The sequence below is a fragment of the Meles meles genome, chromosome 2 (genome assembly GCF_922984935.1).
Source record: "Meles meles chromosome 2, mMelMel3.1 paternal haplotype, whole genome shotgun sequence".
NCBI classification, from domain to species: domain Eukaryota; kingdom Metazoa; phylum Chordata; class Mammalia; order Carnivora; family Mustelidae; genus Meles; species Meles meles.
This window is the reverse complement of record NC_060067.1, coordinates 47,819,113-47,834,686: the sequence shown is the minus strand read 5'-3', so window position 1 is coordinate 47,834,686 and position 15,574 is coordinate 47,819,113. Positions and strand designations below refer to the sequence as shown.

General features: G+C 36.0%; 1 protein-coding gene across 2 annotated transcripts in view; it reads left to right on the top strand.

Moving 5' to 3' along the window:
- The window catches only part of STIM2 (stromal interaction molecule 2), a 161,122-nt gene that overhangs the window by 60,312 nt on the left and 85,236 nt on the right, over nucleotides 1–15,574 (top strand). For both annotated transcript variants that reach the window (XM_045997240.1, XM_045997239.1), the window contains exon 2: nucleotides 3,934–4,064. In XM_045997240.1, coding sequence (XP_045853196.1) covers nucleotides 3,934–4,064 — 131 coding nt within the window. The remainder of the gene's footprint in view (nucleotides 1–3,933; nucleotides 4,065–15,574) is intronic.

Here is a 15,574-nt window from a genome sequence, read left to right as displayed (position 1 = left end):
TTCTGAGATTTCTAGTCCTTAAGTCACTGTACCAAAGATAAAATTTTATGTGGAGAAATGGATCACTCTTGCCATATCCTCAACTTCTGTTTTTCCTTTTCTTCTGCTGCTCCAGCTTGGCAAAACACCAAATCCTAGAGCAATGTTCATCATTTCCCTCCTCCATTCCTTGGACGCATGGAGTATTGCAAGCCTCTAGGATTACAGTAGCACTTCCTGACAGCTGTGCCTCTCAACCTTGCCTCCATTCTGTTTTCCTCTGTCACCAGACTGATCTTTCTGTAATGGATCTGATTGTGTTGGGCTTCTCCTTGAAAATCCCATATTGTTTTCAGGATAAAAGTCCAAATTCCTTAGTTTGGAAAAATGACTCTTAGAGATCTGGCCCCTTCTTTCCAGTTTCTTACCTGATCTCTCTTCTTTTTTCCATTTATTCTCTGTATTCCAGACATATTAACTAGTGGCATTTCTCTGAATGTTCGTTTTCTTTTCATGCCACTGAACTTATGATGTTTCTTTTTTTTTTTTTTTAAGATTTTATTTATTTATTTGACAGACCGAGATCACAAGTAGGCAGAGAGTCAGGCACAGAGAGGGGGGAAGCAGGCCCCCCTGCTGAACAGAAAGCCCGACAACTCAAGGCTCCATCCCAGAACCCTGGGATCGTGACCTGAGACCAAGGCAGAGGCTTTAACCCACTGAGCCACCCAGACACCCCATTATGATGTTTTTTTGCAGGCATGCGTTTCTCTCCCTCCCTGTAGTCATCAACTATAGGTCATTTAAAACTTCCCAAGGTTACCTCTAGAAAATGTCTGACTTTTCCTTCCCAGTCTGTATTGGTGCCCTTCCTCCATGCTCTCCTCGTACCCGACAAGTAGTGTTTTCAGTAGTCCCTAACCTAATGTAGTAGTCCACATGCTTCCCTTCTCACTAGACTGTGAACTTTTTTCAAGTACAAGATACTCTTATAAGCCCTTTAATTCCTCATCCTTGTCACTGGTTTGCACAGTATAGAAGCCTAGAAGTTTATGGTTTAGTTAGTATATGAAGTTATAGAATTTATCAGAGACACAAAATTGCCTGGCTAAGTCCTGGGTATTATGATTGTGAGAAGCAGAACATGGTTCTTTCCTTGTACATAAACTCATTTGTGTGGGCACAATGACCCATGAAACAGAGATTAATAAAGTACAACATCAAATGAGGACTTAGATTGAATGATTTGAGAAGAAAATATAATCAGATTTCAGATTCTTTGGCATTTCATATCTGTTCTTTATTTTTCTACTTGATAGTTACCACTGCTAACGTGCTCTGCCTTTTACTTATTTATCATGTTACACTTGCCTTCCCCACTATGCTGCAAGTTTCATGAGAAATTTTTAAAATAATTTTTTTATTTTTTAATTAACACATGATGTATTATTAGCCCCAGGGGTACCGGTCTATGAATCGCCAGGTTTACACACTTCAAGCACTCATGAGGAATTTTTATTTCTTTTTTCACTATGGTATTTCCAGTGCCTGACACATGGTAGATACTCAGTTATTTGTTGAATGGACAGAATAGTGTTCAGGAAAGAAACCGATTCCTAAAAGATAGTACGATACAATACAGAAACACTTCCTGGAAATGTTACAACCTGAACCAGACCTTGAAAGGTAGTGTTTTATTAAATTAATTTAATTGAAAAAAATACCAATTTTGCTTTTACATGAATTTTTTTCAGATCATATGTTCCTCCTAATTTTCTTTTAAGGCTTTGAGGTTTATAGATCCCTCATCATTCACTTCTTTTAGAGTTTGACTGTATTGACAACAAAGCCTATTTAATCAGCGACTGATGGTAACTAACCCTTGTGTACTCATTGCAATAACACTTTCACTCCATATATTTATTAGCAAAATAAAATACGTAAAAAAACAGGTTTGCTAGAGGCAATAACATGTATTTGGATCCTCTATATTCCATATGTTAGGATACCTGTTTGCTTATCTTTTACTTCACCTCCATTCAGAATAAGTACAAATGAGTTTGAACTTGTAGGCATGTCAGGGTTCTGGTTGTTTAGTGATGTAGAATCATAATTGATCATTGTGCCTGCAAGTTCTTCGATTTTAGCAAATCTCGATCAGAGTTTTAAATACACACACATGTGTCGCATAACTTAGGATTGCATTGCCCATTGTTACAGTTTTAAACTTTTCTGTTTGCTTCTCTTCCAAGACTAAAGAAATTAAAATTAGATTTTGACTTCAAACTATTAAAAGTGTTAACTCCTCCAAACGAGTTACAACTGGAACATGCATGTATTCCAGATTTGAATTGTTCTGTTACCAAAAGAAAAAAAAATATTATTTGGTTTCCAGAAGTGGCTTCTTGACATTTTTTTTCCTAAGCACAGAATTAGATTATTTCTTAGGCCATTGTAGCTGCAGTAGATCTTAGTAAGTATCTAGACTACTTTATTTTACAGGTGTGGTAACTAAGACACAAGGACAAGTGATTTGTACAAAATCAGACAGTTTATAACAGGGGAAGAATGATAAACTAGATTTTTAACTGTTGTTGAGAAGACCAAAACTGTGGCTAACCCTTCTAACCCTAACCCTTCTATTATGCTAGTAACCACTTTAAACTTTTAAATTCTATTCCATTTCTATTCCATTCTATTCCATTTCTAATTCTAGAAATACATGTGGAACTGACGGTGTTTTAAAAGGGTATTTTAGTGACCTGGCACAATAGTAGAAGTAAGGACTTAAGAGTTTGTCAGTCTGCCAGTCAGCTGGATTGGGTGTAATTGAAGTTTTGGCAGTACAATTTCATTTTAGTGTATAGGCTGTTTACTGTTTGAGTCAACAAGTAACTTTTACTAGTCTGATTTTAAGCTTTGAAAAGCCTTAAATTGTCTCTAAATTGTTAGATTAAATTTACACATTTTCCATCGGAAGAGGTTTAACCAATAAATGTATATTAAAGAAAACATTATATTTTATTATATTATTATTTTAATTATATATATAATATAATTATATTATATATATAATTATATATAAATATATATATTATATATAAATATATATATTATATATATAATATAATATATAATATAATTATATTATATATAACATATATATAATTATATATAATTATAATTATATTATATATAATATAAATTATATTATATATTATATATATAATTATATATAATATAATTAATATATAATTAATATAATTATATTATATTTTATTATATTATATTATGAGGAATAAGATTTTTAAAAGTTCAGGTTTTTTTTTTTTTGTTTCCAGTGTTTCCTTGTTAAATTTAAGAAGTGATGTATTTTAAAAGGTATTAATATGGGTGGGCTTTGATTGTTAAGTAGAAAAGTGAAAAAACCTTTCTAAGTATCGTGTAACTCTTCTATATATCCTTTTCTTGTATTCTCTGCTGTATTTATTTGGATTCACATTTTAATTAAACTGGATTCTTCAAAAATAGCACCTGTGTTCTATGATTTTTAGGTTATTTTTTCTTTTTTTAAAGAAGGAGTTCTATTTTTGTGGGGGGGGAATGATTAGTAAATATAATAGGTTGGATAAGAAAAAAGTAGCTCAAGATGTGGAAGAATATAGACAACCTGAAGTCAGTACTAGAGTTACTCCTGGTGGTAGGTGCCCAAGATCTATTAAATTGACTTATTTATTTTAATGAGTTGTGTTCATATATTACACTTTTGATGACTCTGCTAGACTTTTAAAAACCCATTGGTTTGACTTAGTCTGAAATTTAATGTTTTTAAACATTAAATTAAACATTAAACGTTTTAAAATTTAATGTTTTTCTTTTACATTGTATTCTCTTAACTATTATAGCCTATGTTTTGCTGTGGCAATTTAATGATTGCCCTTCATTCTCTTTCAGATCCCTGCCTATCACTGAGTCCACCATGCTTCACAGAAGAAGATAGATACAGTCTGGAAGCTCTTCAAACAATACATAAACAAATGGATGATGACAAAGATGGTGGAATTGAAGTAGATGAAAGTGATGAAGTAGGTGGAAAGCTTTTCCTGTTATTCTCTTAAATATTCCCATTATTCATCATATATGACTCAGGTTCATCTTCAGTATCTTTAGTTTTTCTCTTTGCATTCTAATTTTACCCTTTGTATTTGCACACTTTTCCTTTTTTCTTTTTCCTCATGCATATACAAGTCTTCCTAGTTTTATAAGAATCCTCAGTCTCATGTTCTTGCATTTCTCAAACATAACGTCCTCTTCTGACTATATCAGTTATTATCTATTGCTGCTTTATAAATCACCACAAAGCTTAGTGGCTTAGGACAGCAGTTTATCATTTCTCCTGATCCTGTGGGTTGACCGGGCTCAGCTGTGTACGTTTTCTCTTCCCTTTGGTATGATCTGAGGTCACTGTGATGCTGTGTGGTTGCATTCTGCTGGGAGCTCTACTGGGCTGAAATGATGACTTCTTAGTCTTCGCAGTCTCTCTTCATGTGGTCTCTCATCATTCATAATCTAGCTCAGGCTTCCTTACACCATGGCAGTTGGCTTCCAGGGAACAGTGTTCCAAGAAAACAAGTTTTCAAGTGAAAGTACTTATCATCCCTTGCTTGCCTTGCCAGTGCCTGTTAATAACAAATTGGCTTAGCGCCTGGGTGGCTCAGTGGGTTAAAGCCTCTGCCTTTGGCTCGGGTCGTGATCCCAGGGTCCTGGGATCGAGCCCTGCATCCGGCTCTCTGCTCAGCGGAGAGCCTGCTTCCACCTCTCTCTTTCTGCCTGCCTCTCTGCCTACTTGTGATCTCTGTCTGTCAAATAAAAAAAATTATAAAAAAAAAAAATCAAATTGGCTTAAAGCAAGTGATCTGGTTCAGCTCACAGTCTGTGTGGGAGAGGATTATACGAGGGCTTGAATACCAGGAGATGTGGTTTATTGGGGTCATTGATGTAATGATCTACTGTACCCACTGTACAAATAAATCATGTTTTATTTCTTGAGCATTATCATCTTCTCCCTGGCATCCCTCCAGCGTCCCTCTTAGTTTCTCCATAGAAGTTGTTTTCTTCAGTTGGAGTCTTACTCTAGCCAAGTCCCCTCGTTGTTTTTCAGGCCTCTTCAATCTCTTAACATTTGTCATGGTTGAGATGCTTCTCTTTTAGTCTATATGATACTAAATTGTGTTTTTTCTACATTATAATCTAATGTTATATAACAGTCACATTCTCTAATGACATTGTTACCTAATAGTTACAGTCTCTAAAGATTAATTCTTGACTTGCTCTGTAACACTTTTACCTTGGGAATGCTCATCCTTTTGTAGGCTACACTTGGTTCCTCCATCTTTCTAAGCCAGTGTAGATTCCTGACCTACATATGTTGCTTTCTGCCTGACATCTTTTGAGGGCTCTTCCTTTTTCTTTCAAGTTAGTTTGTCTAAAACAATATCTCATCTCTCCTCTTTGAAATCTGTGACTATTCAGTGGCCCTTCTGGACCTACTTAGTTTAAAATTTTCCAAATCAGGTGTTGGCAGACTTTTTTTTTGGTAAAGGCCCAAGTTATGGATTGAAATGTGTCCCCACAAAAAAATACATTTTGAACTCTTAAATTCCAGTACCTAAGGATGTGACCTTATTTGGAAGTAGGGTAATTTCAGATGTAATTAGTTATGGTAGGGTATATTGGAGTAGTGTGGGCCCTTAGTCCAGAATGACTGGTATCTGTATAAGAGAGGAGAACAAGTGGTGACACAGTCACTGGGGAAAAGCTGACCCTGACAATGGAAGCAGAGATTGAAGTTATGGAGCCATAAGTCAGGGAATGACAGGATTGCTGGTGACTCTAGAAGCTAAGAGAAAGGCATGGAACAAATTTCTCTGTTTTTATAGAGCTCAGTTTCCTCAATGGTCAGAACTGAAAGTCCTATTGCTCTAATCGCCCAATCTTTCTGCTGACCAGCCCCATCCCAGGGTGATCTAGAGGCACCATTCTAAGTACTCTCTTAGCATGAACTCAGGTTGATCAAAAGGGGCAAAATACACTCTTCTGACTCAGGAAATTCCAAGGGTTTTAAGAGCTCTGAGCCAGGAACCAAGGATAAAGACCAAATATATTTCTTATATCACAATTACAGAAACATTTAAATCTGAAAAGAACAGCAAAAATTCACATGTTTTCAATCATTAAAAGTACCCTCCAAGGAAAGTGCTGTTAAACTTGCATGTAATATATAGACGGGAGGGATTAAGTAAGCTTATGCAGGTATTTGACAGCCTATTTAAATGTATCTGATTGCATAATAGTTCCTCGAATTACAAGTTATTTTAATCTTTTTAACCTCATCATCAGTTATTAAATGCTCAAATGTGTGAAGTGTTATCATTTATCACTGTGCCAAACAAAGTAAGCAGGCATGGCTGTATAATTTATACTTAGGTGGAATTCATCTTGAGTCTTAAATTTCAGTGAAATTCCAAATATTTTGTAATAGAGGTTAGAAGTAAAAACTTTATGTTAAAATGTGAAGCTTATGTTAAAAGAATTTAGAACTCTGTGAGTATGATAGGTGAGCTTTAATGTTTAAAAACAGGAGAGTTATTCTTGGTATTTCTTCTAATATTAATATTCAAAAGCAAATAAGGTATGCCTCTATATTTTATTAGTACCTTACAGAATCTAGAAATCTACTGTCCAGTATGGTAGCTACTAAGCTATGTTTGGCTATTGGGCATTTAAAATCAAGATGTGTTATAAGCGTAAAATGCACTTCAACTTTTGAATATGAGAAAAATAATGTAAAATACTTAAACTTTAAAATATTCATTACCTGTTGGAAATGATAATATTATGGGCATACCAGATTACATAAAATGCGATATGAAACTAATCCCACATGTTTCTTTTTACTTTTTATTGTGACTTCTAGAAAACTTAACATCACATATATAGATCAAATTAATTTGTATTGGAAGCACTGACCTAGAGACTGTGGTGTGTTGTAGGCTTTAAGGAAGTTGTTAATTCTGTGGTTCTTGGACTATTTTGGTGCCTTCTGATCTGCATAACTACATCTTGATTTATATTTCTTGGTGAAGTGTCTCTTTTTTAAAGAAGTGAATGGTAATGTCATTCTGGGTTTCTAGCAGTCATCATTAGGAAACCTCATGAGTTTAATAAACCTTAGTCAAAAAAATTAAAGTACTTAATTTCTTGTGATTTTGGTTTAAAATGTTAACTTTTAAAATTTAGAAAAATATTTAGCATATGAAATGCTACTTGAAAACTTAATTTTTTTCTCTTTAGTGCTTCTGCTTTTTTTTTTTGGTCATATGAGAAAGCATTTGCTCTTTTAATTTGTTCATGCATTTAATATTGAGCTAATATTTGAAGGTCTGTTTACGCCACAAATTCAGATCTTGGAATATATCCTGGACAGAACAGAATCTCACATTAATCTTCAAACCCTTAAGTGGACATTTTGTTGGATGCTTGTAAAAAGGTAGACTAAACAAAAAACAAAATAAGCAGAAAAAAGGGGGATGAGAGCAGGTAGATGGTGGGTAGCTATAATTTTAAATAGGGTGCTCTCGGCAGGCCTCACTGGGAAGGTAACATTTAAAGGGTGGACTGTATGGAATACTGGGACAAGTAAGAGAATAAGTATCTGGCAGTTTTTCAGAGCTATTCTCAAATTGAAAATACAGGACAAGAGTGTTTTAGATTAGGAATGGGTTATAAAGCTTTTGCTTTCCAGGTCATTGTCTTCTGACCCAAGATCAAAAAGATTAAATGTCAGTGTATGCTCAATCTGTGACCTGTTTAGATTGAGGTTTTGATTACAGTCGAGTTTGTCTATTCTGCCAATATTGAAGATAATTTGGAAAGTGTAGGTACTTGATTAAGAAATACTTTTTTTTTTAAATAAGAGAAATGAATGGTTTTGTTGATTTGAACACAGTGTAGGAAGCAATGACAATTGACATTGTTATTGCCTGCTTTGTGGACAAAAACTTTAGTATAGTTTCTAGTGTGCATTAACTTTGTTTTTACTTTTCCTCTTTTTAAAAAAAATTTAAAAATCCTTTTTTCCCTAATTTTTCTTCCTTTATATATCCATGCTTACCTTTTACTGATATCATTTGGAATAAATAATTTTAGAGTTTATGTTATCAGTTCTTGATATTTATAATTAACTTTAAAACCAATTTATGTAAAAAACTGGTTGTACCTGATATTTCAGTTTTTCTTAGATTTAGTAATCTACCTGAATAGCACCTCTGTCATCTTTTATCTGTATACTTCTTAGAAAACTTAGTTAATAGCACAGATGTATGTGTGTCTGAAACAAGGAGTCACTATGAAAGTATGCAAAAGTAGGGTTAGAAAAACCTACTAGAAAATACATTTTAAATAGGATCAGTGAGTTTTGAATTACGTGGAGTACTGTTTCCAAAAAAATAAGTGCATGTGTATTTTTAGTGAAAATTCATGTTAAAATTTTAACTTATGTACTATCTTTTGCTATGTAACAAATTACACCTCCCCGGCTCCCAAATTTGGCAGCTTACAACAGTGTATATTCATCATCTCACAGTTTCTTTGGGTCTGAAATCTAGGTGTAGCTTAGCTGGGTCTTCTGATTGTGGGTCTTTCAATAAGCTGCTATTAAAATGTCAGCTGGTATTGTGGTCCTCTCAAGGCCTGATACATGGTAGATCCACTTCAAGGCCTAATCCTGTGGCTTTTGGCCCCACAGGTCTTCACTGGTTGTTGGTTGGAGATAACAGTCAACTGCCACATGGCTCTCTCCATAGGGCAGCTCATAACATGGCAGTGATCTTCCCTTAGAGAGCGTGGGAGGGAGCTCAGAGAGAGAGCAAGAGAAGGGCAACAATCTGGGAGTTAAAGTCTTTTTGTAAGCTAATCTTGGAATTGGAATCCCTTTACTCTTGCCAAATTTTGTTTGTTAGAAGGGAGTCACTAGGTCCAGCTGAGACTCAAGGGGAGGCTATTTGACAAGGTATGGGTGTGAGAATGTTGGTCATTGGGAGCCATTTTAGAGACTGATTAGCACAGTTTGTTTCTATACTCTGCTCAACTACAGATATTTGATGGGAAATTCTCAAGCCATGGAATTATAAAATATAAAAACGATAAAGTTACACAACTTCCTTCAGAAGGCTTTGTGTTGGAGGGGACCCACAATAAGACTTTTCATGTTGATCTTAGTAATAGAATATTCTAGAATTTTAAAGCATTGATACACCTGATTAAAATTATCTATTAAGTACTATTTTGCTATTAGTAATTATGTGTAACTATATGCATAAATGGACCAGTAAAACTTATTTGATCAAAGGATTACTTGGCATTCAACTGAAAGGAGAAACAGTAAAGGTAAGGTGAGGAGAGATTAGGTGCTAAAGAGTCCTTGCTGTCTGTTAAGTTATAATTATTGAGCCATTTCACTGCATATTGGAATTTTTATAGTTTCATAGTTTAGTTAATGTGTTAGCATAAAAACAGGCTTTAAATCTTTCTGGAAAATAGTAGCAATAAGCATATAAAGAGTAGCAGAGACTGTTACTAGGTATTCAGTTAAAAAAAAAGGGTTAAATGGCCAAAATTGGGAAAAATTGGGAAGTGATCTTTTAATTTTGTTACTATAGGAATTATCGAACTTACGTTTATGGATTTATATGCTAAAGTAATAGAAAATATTGAGTGTTTACTATTTGTTTCACTCTATAAGCACTTCATGTGGACTGTGGTATGGACTCCTCATAGAAGCCCTATGAGCTATGAGTATACTCTCCATCTTATTTGCAGATGGGGAAATAGGCTTAGGGAAGTGAAATAGTCTGCATTTTGTCAGCAGCTTATGAGTGGTATGGGTGGAGTTTGAGTCCAGACTGAATACATGTTCTTTTTTTTTTTTTTTTTTTTTTTTACGATTTTATTTATTTATTTGAGAGAGAGAGCATGAGAGTAAAAAGGTCAGCAGGAGAAGCAGACTCCCTGCTGAGCAGGGAGCCTGATGTGGGACTATATCCAGGGATTCCAGGATCATGACCTGAGGCGGAGGCGGTTGCTTAACCAACTGAGCCACCCAGGTGCCCTGAATCTGTGTTCTTGATTTCCAGCATGTGTTGCTTTCCCATGTTAATGTTTTTCATCAATCTCCATTGTTATGCCCTTCCTAATCTAATTTATAAATAAATAGCTATGTGTACGTGGTATATAGGTATAGTAGATATACCTGTATCTATATACACACACTATTATATTAGACATTTGATATATACATACTATTATACTGTTACGCTTTTTTTTTTAAGATTTTATTTATTTATTTGACAGAGATCACAAGTAGGCAGAGGGGCAGGCAGAGAGAGAGGGGGGAGGAAGCAGGCTCCCTGCTGAGCAGACAGCCCGATGCAGGGCTCGATCCCATGAACCTGGGACCGTGACCTGAGCTGAAGGCAGAGGCTTTAACCCACTGAGCCACCCAGGTGCCCCTATACTGTTATGCTTTTTAAAAAGTATTCACAAATATAAATGAAAGCTGATATAAAATTAAATATAATAGAAGTTCTCGTATTTTCTTGCTCATGAGTGGATTAGATTGTATATCTCTGTGGGGTCTGGGCAACTGAAATTGGAGATGACTACACTAATGAATTATAAAGCAAGATCTGTTGTAAGTCACATAGACTTCATTCCAGTTTTATAAGAACAGGTAACTGAGAAGTTTTTAAAATTCAAGTTCCAGAGGCAGCTGGGTGGCTCATTCAGTTAGACATCTACCTTTGGCTCAGGCCAGGGTTCTAGGGTCCTAGGATCAAGCCCGGCATTGGGCTCTCTACTCAGTGGGGAGCCTGCTGTTCCCCGTTTGTGTTCTCTCTCTCTGTCAAATAAATAAAATATTTTTTAAAAAGGCAAGTTCCAGAGACATTGCTAATGTTACTATTTATTCTTCTTTAATTTTCACTGTTCACTGTATATGGGTCTCTTAACTATATAGCACATCAGTTCCTGATATAGTTACGCTGACCACTCTCCTTTTCAAGATTGAAATTAGCTCTCCTGCCTCTGATACCTGGAAGAAATGGTACTGTAAGAATGAAGCAAAACTTACACATTTATACTAATAAAGAAAAAAAGGCAGGGGATGATTGAGGCAGAACATTTAGATATCATTTTGATAAGGGAAGACATGGTTAAAATCTACATTTTATTTCCTTTGTTTCAAAAATACTTCTATAAATTTGTCAACTCTAACCATTGTAACTACAAATTTTATTTTGAATTTTTATTTGTAGTGTATCTATTGATATGTAGAGATGCTAGAAGAGAAGTAGTGATTATGAACCACCTATAAATAGGAGTCTATGGAAGAAATATTCTTCTGTTATCTGCAAAGAAGTCATCTCTTAGAATATGTGTACAGTTTTTTTATATTCTTCAATGCACCAAAATCTTTTAAGCATCAAATTTTGTTTTGTTGTTTCGCTTACCTCTTCTCTTTAAACATTTTTTTTTTCAATTGCAGTTTTGGCAATTCAAAATAATATGGAGGCTTTCTGTGTGTTTGGAAGCAAGGTAGAAAAAAGGTTGAGACCCTCTTTGCATAAAGCTTAGAACGAAGAAGGAAAGGCAATAAATCCTGAAGACAAAGTGGGTCAGTGCACCCAAATCTTTGGCCTTTAAGGGAAAGTAGTAAATGAAAAGGAGTTGACATATTTCCTAAAGGTTGCTCTAAAAACCAATCATAGTATGTTCCCTGGACAAAGCAGCAACATGTGGAAATGCAAATTTTCAGGACCCATCCCAGACCTACTGAATCAGAAATGTGGAGGGGGGCCAAAAATCTGTATTTTAACAAGTTCTTTGGTAATTCTGATGCCCATGTTATCTTTTAATAAATCTTATGGTTGTTTTTGCAATATATACTTTTGTAACAGTTTTTATAATCTTGGGTACAGTATTTATATTTGGCTACTGTGATGGTCTTGCAAAAGATATTGTTTCCTGAACCTGTACTTTGTGATTTCACTTTTCCCAAGTTCTACCTTAAAATTTTCTTAATATTCTACTGGAAGTCGTAAACATGTGTAACACAGTAATTATTATAGTAATGTATTAATTGTTACTGGAAAGCAGGGTGTGCTTGTATATTGCTGGGGAGAGGATTCTTTGCTTTTGTTAAAGTAAGATGGTTCTGTAACCTAGAATGGTTAAGAACCATTGTATAAATTATTGAGACAGGTCTTAAGAAAGTGTCTTTATTATTTTATAGTTGTATTGAGGGTATTTAAGTTCTAAGTTTGCTATCTTACCTCAGCAATTTTTAGTTGAGTACCCAGGCTTTTTATGTCTTGTCATGACAATTGTAGTACCTCTTTACTGGGCTTCCTTCTCTTTCTCTTGCTTTTCCAGTTAATTTACCAGTTGCTGTTATCTTTCTGTTTATGATATTTGATAAGAACGGATTCTTCCATACTATTTATTTTTATTTTTTATTTTCAAATTTTTTTTAAGTTGACTGCACGCTCTGTGTGGAGCGCAGCGTGGGGCCTGAGCTCACAACCCTGAGATCAAGACCTGAGCTGAGATCAGACCAACTGGGCCATCCAGACACCCCTCTCCTAGACTATTTCTATTCATGTGTCTTCTTATCCCTCAGAGCAACTGCCATAGAAATCAGAAGACTTTTTCTTACCCTACCATTGCTTGCCATCCAGAGAGTCTTGCCTCTCCCCCCTCCGACTCTGATATAGTGTAATGGTTGCCCTCTTTTTTGTGTCCTTAGCTGCCTGTCATTTGAGAAACACCATTGGTACTATCTAGTTAATACATACAGATTAAGTGGGCTTTTGTGCTGCAGTTGGTAGGTAAGTACCAAATATCGTAATAGTTTTTGTGGAAACATGTTTTTCTTTTTCTTTTCTTTTATTTATTTATTTGACAGAGAGATCACAGGTAGGGAGAGAGACAGGCAGGAAGCAGGTTCCCTGCTGAGCAGAGAGTCCGATGTGGGGCTCGATCCCAGGATGCTGAGACCATGACCCAAGCTGAAGGCAGAGGCTTTAACCCACTGAGCCACCCAGGCGCCCCAAGGAAAGATGTTTTTCAAATGACAGATACACTCTTAAATACAACCATTTTGTAAACTGGGAATGAATGGTCTATGGTATGAGATCTGTCTATAAGAGCCAAAAATTTCTGAAATCATTTTATGACCTTGAGACGTTCAATCCACTACCTTTGGCCTCTTTCTAGGATGTTACCACAACCCCTGCTTCAACTAGTAAATCTTTTAGCCCCCTTTCTCCAAATGATTTCCATTTTCTTTAGACAGAATATCTGGCAATTACCTGTTTTCATTAAAGAAATCTTCCCTGGGGCACCTGGGTGGCTCAGTCAGTTAAGCAGCTGCCTTTGGCTCAGGTCATGATCCCAGTGTCTGGAATCGAGCCCCACGTTGGGCTCCTTGCTCACTGGGGAGCCTGCTTCTCCCTCTCCCTCTGCTGCCACTCTGCCTACTTGTGATCTCCTCTCTGGCAAATAAATAAAATCTTTAAAGAAAAAAAAATAAATCTTCCCCATTCCTGTTCCATTAGTCTTTCATTTCCCTTAACAGGACTTTCGTATTAAATACTGTTATACACTAGAAGAGGGCAGAGCAGCAGGGGTGTGAATCAGGATCTGTGTCTGTACTGCTTTAGTTCAGCCTGACTGTATAGCCAGTCCTGCTCTTCTCCCTCCTCCCCCAGGCATTTTCAGGATCATGGCATGGCAATGCATTTATGTAATATATTTTTTTTTTGCGAGTTTAGCACACTTCACATATCTTGTTTTCTAAAACATCTGAGTTTCAGTGTACAAAACCTATTCCTGTTTCACAAGTGAATATTGTACCTCTATGGTAACATTAACTATCGACCTTATAATTTTTGTTGTTATGGATATGGTGACATATAATTCATCATCCAAACTGGAATACTTTTGAGAGTAAAAAATGATACTATTAATAATCACAGCAGGGCGACAGGTGCACATGAGGATTGTCCTAGGCAAATGGGGCCATATAATTAACTCACTATATGTCTTTCCACAGTCTGCTTTCCACTGTAATTACCTTTGTCTGCGTCTTGCTCACTTTACTTAGTTGTTATTAAATTGATCCAAGTATTGTGCCAAGTTTTGTGCTGTTAGTAGAGGTTGGATCTGTTTCAATTCAGTTTATCATACTGTCTTCATGCATGGGCCCCTTGTTTTCTAGTAACATGACAGAGACTTTGACACAATTCTAGTTTTTCCTAGAGCTAAGTGATTTTTTTTTTTTCTTTTTATTCTCTGGAAATAAAGCAATTTAACAGTATTTTCTATATTAACTTAAAAGTCATTGACCCTTTCTTTGATTTCTAGAATTTATTTATTTTTAAAATTTATTTATTTATTTATTTAGAGAGAGACAGGAGTCGGGAGAGAGCAGAGAGGGAGGGAGTGAGAGAATCTCAAGTGGACTCCACGCTGAGCACAGAGCCTGATATGGGGCTCGATCCCACAACCCTGAGATCATGGCCTGAACAGAAATCAAGAGTTGGAGGTTAACTGACTGAGCCACCCAGATCCTGCTATTTTTTTTTTTTCCTTTTGTTGTAAATTTCTGGCTTTCCCGATTATTCATCTGGAGAATTGTATATAATAGTCTAAATTTTCCTATTCACACACCCAGTGTTTGGCCTCCAGAATTTCTCCCAGAAGTAAGTGCTGCAATCACTAACCCCATGGTCTTCAGAAGATTGTTTTGCTCTAGAAAGCTGTTCGTGTGGCCTTAAGGTGATAAGGTGCTATGCTACATCAGGAAGCTATAAGGTAAATTGTTCTTATCCTCCTGATAACCCCACCATATATTGATTATAACATCATGGTTCATAAAGCATTTATGGTGTCTCAGGTTATCTTCAGCAGTGTTGTTTTGGGATAGGCAAGACAGGTGGTATCCCTGTTTTATGGCTGAGACTGCGTCTCTGATTATGTTACTTAGGTCACAGTGCATAGGGGACTGGGCTAGAGCCCAACCATCTCAAGTCCTGTTCACTCTTGAACATGTTTAGGCACAATGCCAATTGTTATTTCTTGAACTTGTGTTCAATTTTGAGCCCTGGACTCTGAAAGAACATCCCTTGCTTACATTCCTGAACTGTCTTTCTATTAATGACTTGAGTTTTAGTTGCAACCTTAGACATTGATGTCAACTCTTTCACTAGGACCTTATACCTGCTTGTTCCCTGTATTTGGTCTAAATCATATTGACTTGTGTCTTGAGTGTTACCTTAAGCATGGCTGAAGAATCTCCTTATGTCACCCTAAAAACTACTTTTCATCCCTGTATTTCCTTTAGGCTTTCTATCTTGGCCTTGCTGGGTCTGGGTTTGGCCTGGCTTGACTTTGCTCACGGCATTGACGAAGACTGGTATTACCAAATGTTGATGACTTGCTTTTTATTACACATAACCCCCCCCCCCCCCCCCGCTGA